Below are 21,698 nucleotides of genomic sequence, written 5' to 3'. Positions count from 1 at the left end.
GTCACCTGCGTGCGTGCGAACCCCCCGGCGCTGCTGATCTCCTGGACCCCGCCGGCGCAGCCCAACGGGCTCGTCCAGGCCTACAGGCTTCACCGGGACGGGGCGCCCTCGCCTCTCAGCTTCGATGCTGCGGCTCGGAACTACACGGACGAGGAGCTCCTTCCGTTCTGCACCTACAGCTACGCGGTCACGGCCTGCACGGCCGGGGGCTGCTCCACCAGCCGACCCGCCAGCGTCACCACTCCCGAGGCCGCCCCCGCGGGGGTCGGCCCTCCGGACCTTCGGGCCGTCAGTGCCACTCAGATCAACGTATCTTGGGCACCACCGTCGACTCGGAATGGGAGGATCACTAAGTATTCACTCAGGTGTGACCGTCAGGAGTACCTCGCTGGGCAGAGCCTGTCCCTGTTGGTTCCTGGCCTGCGGCCCTACACCCAGTATAATTTCTCGTTAGTCGCCTGCACAAAGGCAGGTTGCACGACTAGTGTGTCAAGGTCTGCCTGGACGATGGAAGCCCCACCGCAGGACATGGACCCCCCAAAACTGCAAGTCACAGGCTCGGCATCGATAGAAATCACCTGGAAACCTCCGAGACACCCAAACGGCCAGATCAGAAGTTACGAACTCAGGCGGAACGGGAGCCTCGTGTATACTGGCCTGGAAACCCACTATCATGATTTTATGCTCGCCCCGGGTGTGGAGTATGGCTATGCAGTGACCGCCAACAACAGCCAGGGCGGGATTTTGAGTCCACTCGTCACAGATCGAACCAGCCCTTCGGCACCTTCAGGGATGAAGCCCCCGAAATTGCAGCCCAAGGGCCCCGAAGCGATATCAGTGAGCTGGGACTCTCCTGTGAGGGCAAATGGTCGCATCGTCAACTACACCCTCTTCATCCGCGAGCTGTTTGAAAGAGAAACAAAAACTGTGTGCATAAATGCAACTCATGATTCCTTTGGTACACGGGCCATCATAGTAAAGCAGCTGCAGCCGTTTCACAGGTAGGTCCCCGACTCTGGGTGGGTCAAGAGCGAGCGACTGTCCTTTCTATGATGTGAGTCCGTAGTTGAGATGAAGACTCTAAAAGCAACACATGTAATGTCCCCTGCCCGAATCCACAGTGTGTGAACCACATCCTCGTCTGGCCAAAACCTGCTTGCATAACTTACAGGGAACAAAATTTGTGCAGCTGACATTTTGGGCATCAGTTTTTCAGACCCATTTGCAGTTCACAGTGTCTGGAACAAGTTGCGCAGAGATGGGTCAGTTCCTAAGTCTAGTCCCTCCTGAAGACTAGACCGAGACAGTCTAGAGAGTCCCAGTAGAGTCAGTCATCTGATGCAGGCTGTGAAAAAAAAAGTGTTATTTTTCAGTATGAAAATGGTGGCAGCCAAGTGAGCGTTCTTATGGGCCTGAGTTGGACTGACCAGCATTTAGTTCTGGGAAAGTCCTTCTTACTGAATCTGGTGCTTCTTCCAGAGATAAGAAGGTTCCTCTGACTATTTCCTCACCCCCTTAGGGCTGGGAAGGGGCACCTTGCTGGGCAGGACCTGTCCCTGCCGGTTCCTTCATGACATCGCAGTTGCGTGGGACAGCGCCGCCTTGCCCACCGGCAGACCCGCCAGCGCGTTCCCAGCGGCCCCCTCTGGGCTCTGGGATGTGCCCAGGTGTGCGCTCCTCCCACAGCTTCACGAATTGCTGGGCATTTTGCCCCACCGCATGTTAAGTAACTTCCATCCCCAGAGAGAATAATAATAAAAGATCTTTTCTGCTTAAAATTTAGCAAAATGAGCAGAACCATTTTAAAAATTTAAAGGCCGGAAGGGTTGATTTCCAACCACCACGGGCAGAACTCAGCTCTTACTGCCATGATGGGTGGATTAGGTCCGTTCTCTAATTACCTCTGTCACACGGTGCTGTTTAAAGGAAGCATTCATGGTCTTGTGCATCCACTTGTGACAGTTATTTAGGGTCGCATTAAGTATTAATCAGTAATTAAAGCTTCTGCAGGCATGTTCCATAGCTACCCACATGCCGTGTTAGCTGGTTTTCAACCTAGTCTGAAAAGGCCCACGTTATCTGCAGATTTACATTGCACACCGGCTTCCTCTTTACGTGATTGGTAGCTGCAAGTTTCAAAAATCATATCAACTTGCTCCTCTTTGAAACTCTCATTCATAAAGATTTCTAGAGAAGAAAAAGGTTTCCAGATGTGAGAGGGGCCATACTTCCCAAAGTTAAAAGAAAAGTTTGATTTATCTAGTAACCTAGCGATGGTATTCAAGATCATGAGGGATCTCTCTGTCGTCCATAGTAATCGAAGATATAAATTATATTAATGACTTAAATCAGAATATCGCTTCTTTGTGAAGCTGGGGTTCATGTAGTTTGGGATTTTTCCAGCAGATTAATGTTTACTGAATACTTGCATATTAGTGTGTCCTCTTGGGGGCACCCCCACCCTGCACTGGTCAGTGGAAAGGAGCCGGGGGATCCCTTAAGTGGCAGAAATGATCTGACTCAGAATTTTAAAGCTACTGTAGGTAACTCAGAAAACCAATAATCCATTCATGGGAAATTGAAACCGACTTCACAGAATTGACTAGAAGTCAGATCCGCTGTCCACAGTGGTGGATTTGGTCCCCACTGAACTGCTGTCTCCAGCACGGTGGGGAAGGGCACGAGCGCGGAGGGGGTGAAGGAGGAATGGAACATGACACGGAGGGAGGGCAGAGAGTGACTGAGGAGGCAGGGAAACAGAGCAAGGACGAGAACAGGAAGCAGTGATTGTGCGATTGTAGGAGCAAAGAGAGAGGGCAGAAAACAGGAGAGGAAAAGGCCGGACCCCCCAAAATAAAGGGAGAACGAAAGATGGCTGATGCTTGAGGGAAAACTAGGGGTGCCATAATATCACTGAAGGGTGGAAACAGGCAAAAGGCCATGGGCACTTCATACTGACGGAAGCCCCTTTGGTTGAAAGGGAAAAGTCCCTGCTGTGGAAACAGAACTTTCCAAGCGGCAAGGGACCAGCCACGAGGCAAAACGTAATTGATTGGCTGAGTTTAACTGGGTGGTGATAAGGTGCCACCGTGATTGATAATCTAGTGTGTGGCTGGGTCACTTTGGCCCCAAAAGGTCTTGGCGTGGTGTGAGAGAGCCCGTCTCAGGATGGCAGGTATCAGGTGAGGGGATTTATTACCGCGGAGACCTTCCCTCCAGCACGTTCCTTCGTGACCAGATGTGAGGGGGGCATCGTCAGTCCAGCGCCCGAGGCAGGAGGAGCCCAGGCCTGGAAACTGGCTCACATGCCAGGATCCGCCTTCTGCGTCGCCGTGTTAAGTAATTCTGCAGCGTCCCCGCCTTTGCGAGCCGGGGGAGGATCTTGAAAGTCTGTTTGTTCCTTACGCTCCTGGTTAGGGAAGCGCTGTGCCCGCCCTCTCCACGCAGATGAACACCTTTGCCTTACTTTGGAAAGCCAGGAGGGCTGAACGTGTTCTAAAGTTTCTGTGGAAACATGCCTTTGTCGTTCCTTAAGAGGGTTAGCGACAGATCGGAGTGAATGTCAATCTACTTGTCTTTTTTTTTTCCCCCCCCTAAAAATTGTTGGTCTTTGAAAGATTCTCGCAGTGAAATTCTGCGTTGCCAGTAACAGGCCATTTCTGCCTTGCGTCCCGAAGGTATGAGGTACGGATCGAGGCCTGCACGGAGCTGGGGTGTGCGTCGAGCGACTGGGCTGCAGCACACACCGCAGAGACGGCGCCTCTGATGCAGCCGCCCCCGCATCTGGAGGTTCGGTCGGCGCCGGGAGGGCTCCGGCCGGTGGTTTCGGTGCTGTGGACGGGCCCGCGTCAGCCCAACGGCAAAGTCTCACGCTACGAGTTGTACAGAAGACAGACAGCCGCGCAGCCGGGGACATCACGGCCAGTGCTGACCTACAACGGAAGCTCCAGCTCCTTTCTGGATTCTGAGCTCTCGCCTTTCACGGAGTACGAGTACCAGGTAGGAAGCGGGCACGGTCAGCCGCTTGCGCTCAGGTCGTTGGCGCAGCTCGGCGCCTGCCCGTGCGAATCGCTCGCAGTTTGAAAAGCCGCTTAAATGTGGGGCTCAAGCAAGTTAATGATATCCTGTAATAATTTTACGCAGTCAGCGGGGGAGGAGAGACCGTATTCCTTTGCCGTATTCATTTCCTCGGTCCTGGATCCATGTGTGATGTATGCTTGTTATTTCTGTGTAGATTTCGGGCGAAGTATCTGCATATCTTATGGATGGAGTGGTTTCTACGGCTAAGCTTACCTCTCTCAGTGTTACCTCGGTGGGAAATACTCCTTGTTAAAAGATCACGTTGACAGTAACTCAGTAATTGTACCGAGGTGAAATAAACGAATGGCCAGAATCTCTAGCCCCCGTGCTCAAGAAAGATGTGCGATGCTGAAAAGAGATGAGAGAAACAGCTAACCCGTGCACAGGGAGGAGGAGAGTTTAGAATAAGGATAAGGACAGCCTAAAAAAACAGAACTTTGCATATCCCTGAGAAGCCGAGAATCCGTGTGTATGTACGTATGTAGGAAGTGTGCCGAAATCTCTAGAAACCTGCGTCAGGTCTGTTTTGCTTTGCCCTCCGCGTGCACTTGGGGGATGGCCCTTGCTCAGGCTGGGTGGGGGTGCGGTCAGTGCATCAGACTGTCTCAGAGCCAAGTGGCGGGCACGTGGGCCCCCAGCCCCAGCCCCTCACGTTCGCCTGAGGCTTGCCATCCAGCAGAGTGACTCAGAATTTTAAAAGGCGGGAGCGAGAAGTCCGGATACAATGTTCCCAATCTCTGCCCGAAAGCTTTCCTTGTCCTGCTGTTTCCAAGTCCGGCTGTGCACCTGGCTTTTTAATCCCGCATACTCCCGAGAAACTCCTCTCTGCTCACGTCAGAATCGGTTCCTCTTGCCTGCGGTCAGAGGAAGCTCGCTGACCGATGCAAGCACGAAGTGCCAGGCACGATGCCAAGTGCAATTTTCTAAAAGAGGAAACAACCTCGAAAAGCTGACCAAAACCAGAAATAGCAAAATCACTAAGTCACCAGGAATCCGGTGAGCACATCGATGAGGACAGTGATTAGAGGTAACATCTTAAGTATGAGAACAGTATATTTGGGACCATAATGAACGGGACAGACTACACAATGAAGTTAGAGTTGAAAATACAGATTCTTGAATGGTTTGGAGAAGTACACAGATAGAAATCCATAATCCCCTGTTTGCAATTCTAAATCTAAAAGTCTCTTAAAAACAAAAGTATTTTTCTAGGTTTGGCCAAACTTACGTGGCACCAAAACCCAATTTAGACAAACGTGAGACTATTTACAGCATTTGTTTATCCCATTTAATGTAAATGTTGATATGATTTGCTGCAGAAATACTGTGTCTTACTACAGGACAATTCTGGGGAAATAGTTGTATTTTATGACCTCTCCAAAACCTGGAAAAAGAAATTATTTATTTAAAAACACATCAGGTCTCAAGGGTTTAGGATCAGCGTTGTAGTTTATATCATGAAGAAACAAGACACTCATTGATGGCCGCAGTTGGAAACAGAATACTGTTAGGAACAGCCGGAACCTGTGTGGCCATCCTTCTGTTCTTTTCTCATTATCTTTACTGAAACATGTCAAGTCATCAAAGACCCCTCCTTTCTCAATTATCTATTCTCCCTTATGCATGAAAATGCACCTTCGTTAGAGTCAGCATGAAATCTTTGGCCTCCAATCAGAGGAAACTAAATGTCTCTTAGATACGCAAAGCAAGCTAGCGATGATTGCTTCTTCGGCATCCTGTTGTGTCATTGGGCTAAATAATTGGCCACGTGCTCTGTAGACATCTCAGTTTTCTAAGGAATGGAAAACTCTAAGGATGTGTCTTAGCTCTAGTCAGTTTTCACACCAGGAGGAGTTAAGAGCCACCAGGCACCAAGGGACCCAGGGCTCAGAGGGAAACAGAGTTAAGGACCTCAGGCTGTGCTGTCTCTTCTGCAACCTTACTCTGCCCTGCTGCTCCACACTCATTCCAACCAGCGAAAGTAGTTAATTTGGTTCGCATAACAAACTCTCTCAAATTTGCATTTACTAGCTAATCCCTGTTGCAACCAAAGAATGGTAGAGAACAGATAAAAAGAAAACCTAGGCTGTCGGCCCCCAAATCCAGTTCTTATAGAAAAATCATGAAAAATATAGATTAACGAACTGACGTAAACGAACTAAAATATCGGCTGTATTTAGCCTGTGTAAGTGCTGGGTCGGGATGGACCCTGAGTAATCGCACAGAAGTCATTCAGGAAGCGATGCACTAAACCAATTGATTTTCCTTTACCACAAGGCCGTTTTGTTTTTGAGATGAACTTGCATCGCTCACAAACCCGTCTGCACATTGCCTTTCAGAAAACACCGACGTCTGGCCACGATTTGACCCTTTTGCAAATGGTTGTGTCTTTGAGGAATCCATACCTTTGTAAGAATAAAAACAAAGACCTTGCATCTGTCCAGAGGTGTGGCCCCGTCAGTCAGCTGGGTGAGATGCCAGCCCTTGCTCCCCACCACCCTGCCACGTGGCCGTATTACAGAATAGTCGCCAATCCAGTATGGTTTTTTTTCACAGACGACACCCATTTCTATCTTCACCCCTTTCCAAATTCAGCTGTGCTAGTACACAAAACCGCCAAACTCTGTGCGGGGAGATTTTTAACTGTTCAGCAAGCAGGTGAAGACGAGAGTCTGCCCACCGGCTTCAGAGCGGGGCCTGGTGAGAGACCCTCTCGCTAAGAAGCTGCAGGGTTTGCCATCGGGGAGTGAGCCGAGGCTGATGAGCTGCTCGGCAATTGTGTGTTCACACGCACACTCTCCGCAAGGCAGTGACTCACCGCGGATTTGCAGGGGACCCACCACGATTCCCCTTTCACTGAATCATGCTGTCGGTGACTTAATTAGTTTGTCTGAAACTTCCCTACTCAGATTCTTTTCGATAAGCACGCGCGCGCACTCAGGGTCCCAAGGCTTCCGGTGCCTCGTGACTGGGGGACTGGGAAGGGGCAGGTCCGCCTCGGAGGAAACCCCGTGACCTGCTGGACGGGGGCTCTCAACTGACGTCCTGTGGAAGCCCACTGAGGGTGCGGCAGCTGCTTTCCAGCAGCCCAGCACCGCCCCCAACAGTTCTGTCCGAAAACGTTTGCAGGACATGGAAGACGGGTCGTGAGGGGGACAAGGGCATTCTCACTGTTCCCGCCAAAAGCAGCTCTCTGGAGACTGCAGGGGCCTCTGCACCAACCCCCCCAAAAGGCTACCAAAGTGGGGGTGCCGTGCTACAAGAGAGGAGGAAGGACAGCAGCCTTTAGTCCCTCTGTCACTCTTTCTGGATCCTTGGGCAAACGAACCCTTTTCAGCCTTTCCTCATCTGTAAATAGAAGCTCCTTCCAATTCTAAACCCCACGGTCCAGAGTAGGGGTAAACTACAACCGTACACTTTTAAAATGCTGACCAAACTTCAGCTTCTCTTGCTTGGCCCTTACAATCTATACTTTGTAAAACCGGACATAAAAAATTCTGACCCTCTGCCACTCGATCTTCCAATAGTGTAGCTTTAAGTTGTATCAAGGCAAGTGAGTGTGTGAGACCAGCTTCAGGCCATAAGTAGCTACGTGGTTGTCCAGCATCAAAATAGACACGTGGACATATCAGGAATGGTGTTTCTAATCGACACCCGATGGGTTGATTTATTCACTAATACATTGGGTTTAACAAATTATAAATATAAAATAGAAATGCAGATCAATCATAAACCTAATTTGATGTGTTTAGTACATACAGGAGTCCCATTTAGGTCCTCAAGAAAACCCACACTGCGAATCTGTGAATAAGGTGTCCCGTCTGTGTCACTGCCAGGGATAGAAAGCCAGCTTTAACTGAAATGCGAGAGAACTGTTTCTGCTCACCCAGCCGGGAAAGGGACTGAGGAAATCCCTTGGAACCAAGGACTCGGTGCACATGCCAGGCCCGCGGAGGCGCCGGGGCCGCAGGCCTTGATGCTGTCGGACTCACTCTTTCTCTGCTCAGGGCATCTCTGTCTGGCTTCATTCGACACCAGACTCTCTCTGGACATCGGAGAAAATCACTCACTGGCACTGCCTGGTTCAACCCCTCTCCGTGCCTCAGTTTCCTTGTTTTTAAAATGTGCGTAGGAGCAGCACCCGAACTCACGGGCTTGTTTGGGGTTACATGAGTTGACATGCCAGCGTGCTTAGGACAGCACCTCAGGTAGAAACTCCTCAATATATTGATAGCTACTATTATTATTATTATCGTTGTTCATTATTATTATTACCCTCCCACCTCAGCGTGGGAAGAGGACTCTCTCTCCTAATATTTGTTCGCCACCCACGAGCCGGACTCTCACTGACGCCCCTGTGGCACCCTCCGGCCCAGGGCGTGGAGCGCTGTGATGGAACAGGCCTGGTCCAGGCCCCCTCCTACCGTCGGGCCTGCGGGTTCGTGGGGAACATGTTGGCCGGGACCCACCGCTCCCCCAGCACACTGCACACGCCAACCCCAGTGCTTCAAAATGCTTGCGGTCCCAGTGCTTTTTCTGATGCTCACAGCCATCCTGTTTTCTGGATGAAGAAACAGAGAAAATCACCCAGCTCGGGCAAGATACTTAATTTCTCAGAGCCTGGCTTTTCCCATTTACAAGTGGATATTATGAGAACAGAAATCTTGTGCGTCCAGCAGGATGCCTGCTACTCATAATGGGTCCACCTCCCCGCTCTGCCCTCCGCCCCCGACTCAGTGAGAGAAGGAAGTGCTCCCTTCCAAGAGAGAGGACTCAGATCGAGAGGATTCTCATGTCTCCATCTGCGCGTCGTCCATAAGACGTTAGAATGTAAACATCTCTGACCAGGAGCATGGTTGGCTCCGCAGGTGTGTCGTCCCCTCAGCGAGGCAGTTTGGCCTCCCTTGTCCTTGCCGTGTCTCTTCCCAGGACAAGAATAACAGGCTCACGTGCCCGTGACTAAGATTCCAACAATGATAGTTTGATTCTCCATTTCCGTGGTCAGGCACTTGCTTCACATTGCTTTTCTGTGGCCGTGCCCTTCCCCCATCGCTGTCTTAAGCATTTTCCGTATCCCATTTAGAGGAAACTTACTGAGCATGTTTTCTCTTTGGCTTTGGACTTGCATTTAATTAGGGGTTACTCTCACCAACATATTTCTGACCAGCGTGGGGGCTCGCATTTGCTTAGTTCCCCCATGAGAACTAAGCTGCACCCACTCCCAGCTCCCACGGCTCAGGGTGTTAAATGACGGATCGATATGGTCGGACCAAGCAGTGCGTTTGTTCTAAAACTTGAAGGCCCAGGCGCTACAGCTTAGACTGAGGGCCGTCAGGACCCTCCCGCGAATAGAAACCCAAATTCTGCCCAGGCCAGGGACCGCGTCATTATGTCACCGTCACGCCCTCTTTCCACCTGGAGATCCTTTTTCCCACGTGAGTGTGAGCTCGCTCTAGTGCACACGTGTGCACGCCTCTTCTGTTTCTGTCTCACGGTGTCCCTTAGGACTCCATTCGTAAGCTCCTGCTGTGGGCAGGTTTTATGTTGCCTTTGAGACAAGTTACCCAGCTAAAGATGGGTCGTTTCTCACCCTCATGCTGATGAAACTCAGGCTTGTGTTTGACTTACGGCGATATCGATCCTCCTGGCTCCGGTAGAAGCTGGTTTGCTGGACCTGCGATGTTAAATGCAGCCAGATTGTCCCTGACTAAGTGAAGGTGTGTATAGTTCCAACCTGCCCTCACGAGCACTCTTGTTCATAAGGTGACCAGAAAAAGAAAGGCTCCCCCGTCGCCCGAAACTTAGGTCCTGTAAAGATGTCCCAGCAAGGGTGAGGCATGTTTTACTTATTTCCTTTTATCCTGTAAATTGAATATTTAATAACCCATCAAGTTCAAAGCATGTGCCCAGTTACAAGGATGGGGGCTGGAGGTTGAAAAAATCATGGACTCGACTTCTTAGGGAGCTAAGGCTTAGCTGAGACACACAGAGACACACACCTGTGAACGAAGTATCCCCGAAGGTATGCGGATGGCAGTGCGAGCTGTGAGGAGAGCTTTGGGAGACCTCAGCGGTGATGTGGCAGACCTGGGGGGAAGCAGAGGCCTCCTCACCTTCAGGGGCAGCAGCTTCCACACCGAGCTCCTGGCCGCTCTCATTCCTCAGAAGCCTGAGGAGCAAGGTGGTTGGTTCCTTGACACTGAAGGCTAAAATCATTCCATCGAGACACGCGGAGGCATCTCTCATTCCTCAGAAGCCTGAGGAGCAAGGTGGTTCCTTGACGCTGAAGGCTAAGATCATTCCATCGAGACACGCAGAGGCACGGTTTCTCTATGTCTTCACAAAAATGTTCTCTCGAGTCTCTCCACTTTCGAGATCAAATGCCTCTCGCCTACCCACTGTTATTGGTACCTGCGTAAGAATTGGAAATATTCCCTCCTGTATCAACCAGGATCTCAGCAGGGAAGAAGGCTTACCCCAAGGGGCATTAGAAGAGAATTTAATGTAAAGACCATCTCGGGGGTGTGGGCAGGACTAAGAATATCACGAGGCAAATTTAAATACCCAGAGACTAACTAGAGCCAGAATCTGTTACCCCCTCGTCCCAAAGAAGCTGACCCTGGAACCCAGCAGCCGCTGTAGCCAGTGGAGGGGGCCGCAGAGAAGGAACGCAGCCTCGTCAAACGGGAGTCCCAGAGAAGTCAGAACAACGAACTGTCTCCTTCCTTCGTGAGGTGGTCTGCAGAGTCAGCCTCGTGGGGTACAGGGCAGGGAAGGCCAGAGAACAGATCCAGAGGCAAGAGGAGAATTCGCAGCACATCCTGCTGCAGACTGATGCTGCTCCTCACCTGCTTTGTGACAGTGCCTTCCCCGCCTCAACCCTTCTTGGGCCAGAGGATCGCCTGGCAGGCGGTGGCTTGCCACTCTGTGATGATTGATAAAAACGCTAAGCAAATCTGAAGGCTTAAGGAGGATTGCACTTAGGTACTTGGACTAATGGTACATTTCCATTACATTCTGAATAAATGTCTTAGTCTGTATGAAGCGATCATACCTACAGGTGGAAATAAATTTGTTAACATATTTAAGTAAATCGGATGCCTTCAATTGGAATCTTTAAGAAAACGGTTGTGGCTTTCTCTTGTAAATTGGTTTATTTATCTATTGATGGATCTGATCATTACTAAGATGCCTGTAAGTATCTAGGAAACTACAGTTCTCTCTTTGATGCCTATAGGCATATTTGAAATGGAAGGAAAATTTTCTTTGAAGAATCTGTTGAATTGCTCCTTTGCATATACTTTGAAATGCTTTTGAAAGTTTTTAATTGACAACAAGGCAAAGAAGAGAATGTCATCCAGTCGACAAATTTTGATGTAGAAACAATATATCTGGAAAGCCAGGCTTTCATTTCTTCTAACCCTAAGTTCTAGAGTTGGGGCGTACCTGGAGGAAGGTACACAGAGAGATGTGGGCTGAACTCAGGATGCTGGAAAGAGTTTTTTATTGTTGAACCAGAATAGCTAAATGGAACCTAGAATCGTGTGACAGAATTGCTGTTTAGTCCCACTTTCTCTTCCAAACTTTTCACACAAATGACTTAATAGTAACCATTATTATTTATTTAGTGCTTGGTATGGGCTAAGCTTTATATGCATTAACTCATAACAACCATTTGAGATAAGGGTTATTACTAATAATAACACTTAGAGATCCAAGGGATTGAGAGATTAGTTAACATGCCCAAGGACACAGTTGGTGAGTGGGAGAAATTGAATCTGAACCTTGAGATTCAGGTTCCAAAGACTGTATTATATTCTTAAATTCAACCCACGACTGCTCTAAATTGCATTTGTATACAGCTCTGGGGCTTTCAAAAATCTTAATAAGATATTTCTAAATGTATTTATTCACCACCCCATTCCTCAGAAATTTATAGAAACTTTATTGCATGCAAATTTCAGAGTAGTCCTGTGAGAGTAGGTGGTGTTATTCCTTCTGCATAATTGGGAGGCTGGGTGACCGAGCAAGATACTCAAAAAAAGGCAGATTCAGGTCCAGATTTTCTGACCCCAAGTCCAGTCATCGTTCCCAGATCTGGATCGTAGTCTGGGCTGCACGCCTTACTGGCCCTGTATCCTCAGCCAGTAACTTAAACGCTGTAAGCCTCAGTTTCCTGACCTGTAGAAATGGGATGAAAAGACCTACCTTAGTAGGGTTGCTGTGAACTTTAAATGAGTTAATTTAAAAGTGTAAAATTAAATTTTAAGATAAAATACATAGAAATTATTTAATATCCAGCTAACTCTGTAAACTGTAAATCAGATAAAGTCACTCCCTTACTGGGACCCTTCCCTTGGTCTCCCGTGAAAGGCAAACTCCTCTCTGGTTCACGGTCTGACTTTTGTCCACCTCTGCCTCATTCTCTTCACTTCTTGAGAATCCAAACCCAGCACCTCGTACTCGCTTTCCTTTGTCCAAGACACATCCGTACTCCAGATCTTCACGCGGTGATTTCCTTCCTGCCATTGGCATCGCAGCTGAATCGTCACCTCCTGAGAGCACCTCCTGGACAACTTAACCATTCTCTTCTGTAGCGCTACATCCTGTAGAGTTGGTATCCTACGAGTTCTTTCCTTTCTAGCACATTCAATAAACAAACACAAAGCAAATAAATAGGTAATGATATGGGTTATGTTTATTTACTGACTGCCTCTCCCCACCAGGGTGTTAACCCCAGCCTTGTTCACCGTTGTGTTCCCAGCTCATAGGACAGTGGCCCAGAGAAATGGCTCAGTCAGTATCTGTTGAATTAATGGATGATAAATAATCTTACCTAGTTAACTGTACTGTCATTCCTGGGGTCGGTAATCTTAATTGGTGATTGCAAGCTTAGCTTACTCTAGCAACGTATTGTACATAAAGTGTCTGCTTCCCCGTTATATCAGTTAAGGCAGAGCTATTAATTTAGCTCACATAATAGAATTTCAGGATACTTCCACATGTTCGGAGTGGTATGGGAAGTTTGTGAGTACTATCAGCTTCGGTGCAACATGTAATATTGTCGAAAGCGTGATGATTGGTGGCAGGATTGGATGCCATACGTTTGTGGTAATTCCCACTATTTTACTATGAGGCTGCTGTCTGCAGAAACTGCCAGTTTGTGCAGAGCTCTGCCACAGTCCCAGGGAAGGGCCTCAAACACTTAGGTTATGTGCCCAGGTCCTCCTTCAGTGGCTTTATATGGAAAAAGAAAGAGGTTGGGTTTTTACGTCACATACCTGCACTGGATGGCCCGCCTCTACCACTAACCAAGTGGCAGCAACTTTCTGCGCCCCTGTTTCCAAAACCAAGCTCACAGGATTGTCGCGAAAATGAAACGAATTAGCACCTATAATACGCTTATAGACGCATAAGCGCCCAGCGAACCCATTAACTACTTCTGCGGATCCTCCAGCAGAGCCGGACGGGACTGGGTTCCTGTTTTTCTCTCCAGGAGAACAGATAGAAGCAATAAAAAGCAGTGTGTGAAAAATTCCAAGTTTTCAGTATTATTACCAAAGTCACATTGAGGCTAATTTCAGTATGTCCCACTAACATGGAAGCCAGTGTCCCCCGACCTTGTATTTCGAAGAGAGCCACATTCATATTTACTGAGCGACACCCAAGAGCGATGGATGTCTTCTGTCACGAAGCACTAGTGCTTTTCAGCAAGTCATCCCTTTATGACGACAGCTTGCAGGGCAGCTCATGAAATGAAATAATCTGGAAGTCACGTGATTTCAGATTTATTGTCTTCTCTTTTTTAGCCATGAGTCTCTCTAACTACAATTCTGGCGAAGCCCATTTTGGCATAGTGTTCTTCGAACATATCCAAAACCCACAACAAGCTACCCTTTAAAAAGGAATTAGCATGAACGCCATGGGAAAATATACTCCAAGGTTGCAGATGACTTGATATGATTCCGTTGATTGTATCTTTTTATTTATGAGGCATAATTTATGAGCGCTGAGGAGCAAACTGCAGTGAGTGATGACTAACCACAGCCGAAGTCATAAATCAGGAGCAGTGAAAGAAGGGGCGATTTCGATCGAATCTATTGAATTAGCTGTTGGCCTTAGCCAACGCAGGTATTGGAAAGACCTTTTTAATATCTATTTGTCTCCCTCATGGGACTGTGATAACAATCTCATTACATGCCCCTAGGAAACAAATAATTTAATTGTTTGCCTGTTAACATACAACCTATTTACTCTACTTATTAATTATGGGTATGGCTGTTCATGCTGGATTTTTATTTATTTTGGATGCAAATTGTCATGCTCCAGTTTTTATAAACAGTGGTGTCGCTTACTAGTGCTGTCTGATATGACTATGTCCTCAGTATTGTTGAAAGGCTTTTTTTTTTTTTTTTTAAATCAAAAATTGTCATTATTCTACAAGGAACCATGTTATAGACTATCCGAGAAGTTGCAGAGACCTCAGAAATTCCTCCATATCTTAATCTTCTGAATGTAACAGTTACAATACAACTCATAATAAGCAGCCGGGGGAAAGAGCAAAATCTCCAGTTGCCCCAAGGACAAGGACAGTCATTGTCACTTACATTAGGAGTCGACAGATTAGAGAGCGGTTTTTTTTTGCATGTGAAAGATCGCTGGTTGAATTTGGTTATTCCTATATTCTGTTTCTGCATGGAAAATGATAGCAAATATGAGACCAAAGAGGCATCAGCTGGATGCTGACAATGTAGAAAGCACCTCTGAGTCTTCTCTTTTGGCCTTCACAAGACTTGTAGCCTTTCTTCATCCAAAAGAATCATAACATATTTTTTACAATTAGGGAGATTTTTTTTTTTTTATGATACGATAAAGGAAAAACACACCAGGAACCCGCTAGACATTCACACTGAGGGTTTCTCTTTCTACTAAGACTACACTCGGAAAACATCAGTCCCAAAGAATGTTGGTTCAGAAAGCTGTGTGTCAGTAAGAGAGACACAGCATCGAAATGGAAACTACAGTTTAAGCGTGGAATGTGTGCTGAAGAACAAGCCACGGGGGAGGATTTCTGACGCGGCTCCCCTTCCCCCATCCTCGGGAGTTGTGGCTCCTCCTTCCTCTTCTACAAAAAGTATCACAAAGGCTTCTGTTCACAAATGCTTGCTTTCCTTCTGGAATACAATTAGAAGGAGAAATGCTGGGTCGAAATGAATTGGGAAGATTTAGACAAATATTCATCTGGGCTACAAGGGGGAAATAGAGCCAGCACGTCCCAGAAATATCAGTGTTTCAAGAAATTTGCACCTTGAGTGAAAACCGAATGGCACGTGTTTGTGCTACAAAGCTCGTGGCCCCCACAATCAGCTTTGTGATGCTCACTGCGAATGCAGCATATCCAAACAGATATGGGCTTTGTGCTTATTTGAATGGCCGAAGGTCTAATGACAAAGGCAATGCAAAGTACAACTCTTAATAGTCATCGCAGACATAGAAGTTGAAAAATGTATAGTGCCAAGATCTGTGTGTCTAGTTCTATAGAAAATAGCCCTCTGTGTTTCTCAAACAGTATTGGGCAAGAGAAGCACTCGGGAATGTGTTAGAAAGGCAGGTCCCAAGGTCATTCACCATAAATTCCAATACGGGTACCCAGAATGATTTTGATGGCTGTAGCCAGGAAACACGTTGGCTGACTTCTCTAAAAGTAGGTTTTCAGAGCCCATTGACGACAGAGAACAAACCATCAGACCCACTGTGTGCACAGCGATGGGATTTTGCAACTTGGTGGCAGATGTTGACACTTTATGCAATTAAAAATATTTAAAGCAAAATACAGTAATTCGTTTTTGGGAGAGGGAGGAATAAGTAAAAAAAAAAAAAAAAAAACAATGTATTTTTTAATGAACAATAACATAAAGGTGGTAATAGTCACTAGGTTTTTCAATTATTTTAGATTGAAAACATAAACAAATTTACTATTTTGCTAGTTTAGATTGAAAACATAAACAAATTTACTATTTTGCTAGTCAATTATAGAATTTGTGGTTAATGATTTTAGTTCTTTTACATTTTATTCAAGTAATTAATCTATGTTTTCTGTGACATCTTACATTGTAACTCTTTTCATGTTGACAGCTAAAATCTTAGAGAAGATGCCACCTCAGTTTGGCCAGTTCTAACTTGTTCTCCTTTTAACAGTTCTTTGGCAAGTTCCTAACTCTTAGTTATAACTGTGTGTCTGTGTGTGGGTGAGTGGGGAGGGGGATGTATGCACACAAGCACAAGTGCAATTATTTGCTAAACCCAAATAAGTTGTTTTAGTGGAAACTTTAATCATCTTTATTATTTTATTATGAAAGAATACGTGGGTTTAGGTGCCGTAGGTATAAGGATATTCTGAATAAATCAAAGACGCATAATATCCTTTCTTCCTCTTGGCCATGGCATTTGTAGGCCTCACTTCGTTTACCCTCCACCCCCAAATAATGTCTCTTTCTTTCTGCAAGCAGCCCACATAGTCCGTTTATGTACCTAGCGATCACGTGAGGGAATCCTGGGATAGAAACCAAACGGGTTGACTCGTCATTTGGATAAAAGAGAAGTAGATACATGATAGACTGATAAATGATAGGTAGATAGATGCATAGATACATAGATACATAGATATATAGAATAGAGGTAAAGTAGGCAACTGTGTTCACAAGATATTTCATCTCTTGCTTTTTATAATGGTTTGTTAAAATTAAAAGATCAGGGCTCAGAATTCCCCATGTAAGATCTCTGCTGCTTTTTTCTTAACCCTATAAAGATGGACCCAGATCTTGAGTTTCATGTTTCTTGGTGGAAAGCATAATCTGTTAGTATCCTTATTCCAAACCCGAAACGTCATTTCCTCTATCTCTTGTTTAGCTAGGCATAGACAGAAATCCACAGCAACTTTGAGGTAATGGACCTCAGCAGAGAGAGACAGAGAGGACAGCTCTGAGAATCCCTTGTCTACTTTTCTTCCAGTGGTTTGGTGTAACAGAACACTGCCTTGTGGTGCAAGCTTTGTGAAATCCATAATGCTTTATTATCGCAGTAAGCTTTCTCTTCCTTGAAGCCACTTTCATTTTCAGAGTAGCTCATGTAAATAGGCTGATGCTGCTTTGCATAAGCATGTTGATTTATATGAATGCTATTTTGATCTCAAATTGATTGAATACTAAAAAGAAAGATTGGAGGCAAAAAAAACCACTGTATTATGAAGGTCTCCTGACAAAGACAAAAGACACTATCCTCAGTACATTCCCAGTTAGGGCTGGAGAATTGTCTATGACTAGTTTTTTAGAAGAGAGTATTTCCAAAGAAATACAGTAGAACATTACAATATTGAGATGTGAGTGTTTTAAAAATCCTGTGGATTAAATCACATTTTGGAACTAGGGCTCCACCCAGTAAAAAGTTCACGAAAGCGTGAGGTTTGGTCCTATCGTCCAACGCCAGTATTTACAGGCCTTAATGGTGTTTATGAATCTATATCAAAAACACACACAATGTTAATGTTTATAATTCTGGGCCAGAACTGTGCTAACACTTTCTAAGAACGATACTTATTTTAGTCATTTTCTTTCGACGACCCTGTACCTGCACGATTGCTCTATTGGTGCTCAGTCATTAATTGACAACTTACTGACTTTTTCTTTTATTATACTTAGTGTCACTTTCCTTCATATTCTACCCCCATCCATCGTGGTCCCCACTAAAATTCTATCTGCCCTTAAATCACCAACCAGCGCCCTACTCTTGGCAAGGAATTTGGTATCAATATACGCACCTTATTTTGCATCCAGTCTGCAAGAATATTTTCTTTTCAAACATTGTCACTCTTTGTATAATAAAAAATGCAGCCCCGACCCCCAGAAAGTAGTAAAAGAGGTTGGTCGGGAGCAGCCCGAGGAGCCAGGGACCTCTTGTCATCAGCCCTGATATCTGACCTCTGCAGTAACCTCCTGTTCCACCCCTCCCCACTTTAAGGCTGACATCCACCATTGCAGAAGGGCCCGTAAAAGCATCTGCACTGACCTGGACTCTGGTTTCCACGAAGCCCGCCCCTCCCATGGCTGAGTGTCCTGCTCCTTACCTTCCTGTGCCTCTCAGAATCAACCTCCATCACCTGATACAACCGGGTACATCCATCCATCCTCGCAAGTTGAGATTTTAATCCAGAATTGCAGATATGTGTCTAAGGACCAGTAAATTAATTTTCTTGATCTAACTCATTCGCGTGTGTGGATGACATATCAGATCAAACGCGCAAGTCACTGGACAGAGCCATAAAAGTGTTCGTTGGAGAGCAGAATCCTAGTTTGAGCTCTTGTAACTTCTGTCACCTTGAGTAAGAGAGTGGCATTTTCAGAGCCTCAATTTCCTCACCTGTAAAATGGGGCAAATAATATTTTCCAGCCACCCTTCAAGGTTGTGCTGGGGGGACTCGGTGGGCCAACATGTTAAAGCGCTTGGTAAAGTGTAGACTTTATGCAAATCCGAATGGTTGTTATGCAGATGGCGAAAAACTGTCTCAGAACATTCAGAAGAGCAGGCTCTGCATGGAATTCGGTCCGTCCTCTCTTTTTAAAATGGGGCTTCTGGCAGTCCTGTCAGCAAGGGGCTGGAGATTTGCATTTGACAGCGATCCTAGAGCAATTTATTAGAAGTTTTTACTTTTACAAACAAAATCTACCCCCCAAAAATGTATAGAAGCACTCATAGGAGCTGGCCTAACTACTAAAAAAAAAAAAATCTCTCTAATGTGTATTCTCCTGAATATATTATTAAGATGATAGATGACTGATGATTGATAGATAGATAGATGATTGATTGATTGATAGATAGATAGATAGATAGATAGATAGAAAGACACCAAATGAGAAAAAAGAAATCCTGAAGTTAGATTCGCACATGAAAGCTTAGTAAGGCACAGTCGTACTCCCAAACACACAGTCTTCTTGTATTGCCATTTAGATCTATCATTCTGATTGATCACTGTGTAGTTGGCTGTTATTGGGCCTAATTTAACCCTATACACTCACAGATCCATCTACTCTGTCTATTGCACCTGACATTCTACAAATTACTTACTCATGCAAATGTCGACCTAAGGTAACCTTTTAGGATATTCGTGTTTAATTATACAAATAGTTCTTGATAAATAAGATTATATATCCTTCCATATGTTTATTCCCTCCTTGATGAAAGGAAAATCTAATTTTCATGCAGATTTGGTGGGGACCATGTTTGAGAATTGCTGAGTTTTATATAGTCTGCAGATCCATCTAGTTTGCAGAAGTGGACAAAAATCATGCCACTTCCTGCCCAGAGACAGCAGCTTTTCATCGGGCTTAAATCCGCCAGCTGCGTTCCGACATCAGGGCTCCCAAATCCGCTCCCTCTGTGTTCCCATGGGCACAGGTGACAACGAGGAAGGACCCGTTCTCCTCACGTCACGAGGCCATGCCATCCAAGGGCATCTCGTTCTGCTGCGTGCAGCCGTCTGGGGATGCCCCCTTTTCCCCAGCTTGAGGTTTTCTTGCTTTTGACTGGTCTTAACTGGTTTCTCTTTGCAGGTCTGGGCGGTGAATTCAGTGGGCAAAGCCCCGAGTAGCTGGAGCAGGTGCAGGACGGGGCCCGCCCCGCCGGAAGGGCTCGGGGCCCCCAGGTTCCACGCGGTGTCCTCCAGACACGCCGTGGTCAACATCAGCGCCCCCGCGAAGCCCAACGGCATGGTCAGCGTGTACAGGCTGTTCTGCGAGACCGGCAGCGGGGCGCACACCGTGGTGAGTAGGGATCACAGTCCCGGCGAGCGTCAGGGAGTCACATCGCAGGAAGGAGAGTCCTCACGTCACGTGCTTCACGGTGGCTTACAGGAAGGGGACGGCAAACGGTCACTGGCGGCGGCGCGAATGTTAACACGAAAAGAAGAAAAAAAAAAACGCAGAGCAAAGGTTGTCCTCGGAATCTTCATTCTGGCTCGCACAGGCCTCCCGTTACCAGCTTAACACGCAGCCTGTCGTTTGGTGACAGTGAGGGAGTCCCAGTCCCGTGGAAGGGACAGCAGAGCACCTCGGCACAGCCCTGGTGCCGCCGTCTGTGTCTCAGCATGCCCGGGGCACGTCGGGGACACGGCGGCCGGGTCAGGGAACTCCTCCCTCACGCCGAGCCGTGGGCTGGGAGGACACTCGCCGTCTGCGACACCGGTCCCCACACTATCTCCGTGAGCAGACCGAGAGCCAGCGCGGTGAAGTCTCTCTTCCCTGTGGCTCAGCTGTGTCACCCTGACTCACATCCCTCACGGACACGCAGAGATGCTGAGAGATCGCACAGAGCCCAGTCTCGCAGCATAAATTTTTTAGACCGGTTTAGGGGACAATCTGGGCAAGTGTGGAGAAGCCATGGGAGGCCAGAGTGCCAGGTCCTGAAGCGCAGTTGCACGCGATAACTCGCCCGTGCGAGGGCGTCTCCTATTGCGTGTTAAAGGGAATATTAGCATATTTTCTTCAGGGCTTCGTATTCAATAAACATAGACGATGTAAATACAATCAATCCTTGATTATCTGTGCTTATATAGTGATAATAGTAAACTAAAGTAATTTATATTTGGAGTGCATTGTATGCATTTTTTAAATAACAGCGCTTCTTAATTATACGTAGCTTATATCAATGTGAAAATTAGTTTCCAGTTTCTAAACACTTCTGTTCCAAAGAATACTTAATAAAATCACAATGAGGTAAAAACTTTGCTACAAATAAACTGAAAAGTTTATAACATAACAAAGATGATTGGGAAAAAGACTATGATATTTTATATAAACCAATACCCTCAGAGAAAAAGATGGACTATCAAGCAAGCTCTTAAATAAACATAAATTATATAAAACATACAAATATATAAAGTACATATTTTTAGCTCTTAAATACCCAACTCTAACATGGAGGTGAGGGGATTTTCAACCCCAAATTTACATGCAAGTAACAATGGCAGAATATAGACCTCAGTGAGTGTCGACTAGGAATATAATTGAAGTACAGGTTTTATTTTTTATGAATGCATCATTCCGGGGGTCACAGAATTTGATCAATATTTTTTGTATTTCATCCCATTTTCTAATATCTTTCTATGGTAATAGACAATATTATGCCTTGTGATTTCTGTCCTGTTACCTCAAAGTTCTAGCTAACTTAAATCGGTACATTTTGGGCGTGTTTCAGTCGTGCCTCTCCGGTGGGCTGGTAATTCCTTGAGGGTAAATAGTAGACACATCCCACGGTGCATCTTCCAGACACTGCCTTGCGTGGCTCTCTATTCGTAGGAGGTAGGAAAGATGGTCACGTTTTCCTGTGGTCTGTGATCTGTGACACAGCCTCGTCTCGTCCTTTGTGTCCTGCAGCTGTCCGAAGGCATGGCCACCCAGCAGACCCTTCACGGCCTGAAGCCCTTCACCACTTACTCCATTGGGGTGGAGGCCTGCACATGCTTCAACTGCTGCAGCAAAGGGCCGACTGCGGAGCTGAGAACCCACCCGGCTCCCCCCTCAGGACTGTCGTCTCCCCAGATCCAGACGCTGGCCTCGAGGACGGCC

General features: G+C 46.5%; 1 protein-coding gene across 1 annotated transcript in view; it reads left to right on the top strand.

The window, feature by feature from the left end:
• The window catches only part of USH2A (usherin), a 564,162-nt gene that overhangs the window by 529,555 nt on the left and 12,909 nt on the right, over positions 1–21,698 (top strand). Inside the window, exons 63-66 of the mRNA XM_025049837.1 lie at positions 1–1,001; positions 3,678–3,999; positions 19,686–19,895; positions 21,507–21,698. The exon at positions 1–1,001 is cut by the window's left edge and continues 397 nt beyond it; the exon at positions 21,507–21,698 is cut by the window's right edge and continues 38 nt beyond it. Of these exons, the coding sequence (XP_024905605.1) occupies positions 1–1,001; positions 3,678–3,999; positions 19,686–19,895; positions 21,507–21,698 (1,725 nt within the window). The remainder of the gene's footprint in view (positions 1,002–3,677; positions 4,000–19,685; positions 19,896–21,506) is intronic.

The sequence above is a fragment of the Pteropus alecto genome, unplaced genomic scaffold (genome assembly GCF_000325575.1).
Source record: "Pteropus alecto unplaced genomic scaffold, ASM32557v1 scaffold65, whole genome shotgun sequence".
In the NCBI taxonomy this organism is placed as follows: domain Eukaryota; kingdom Metazoa; phylum Chordata; class Mammalia; order Chiroptera; family Pteropodidae; genus Pteropus; species Pteropus alecto.
This window is presented reverse-complemented; position numbering and strand designations above follow the sequence as displayed.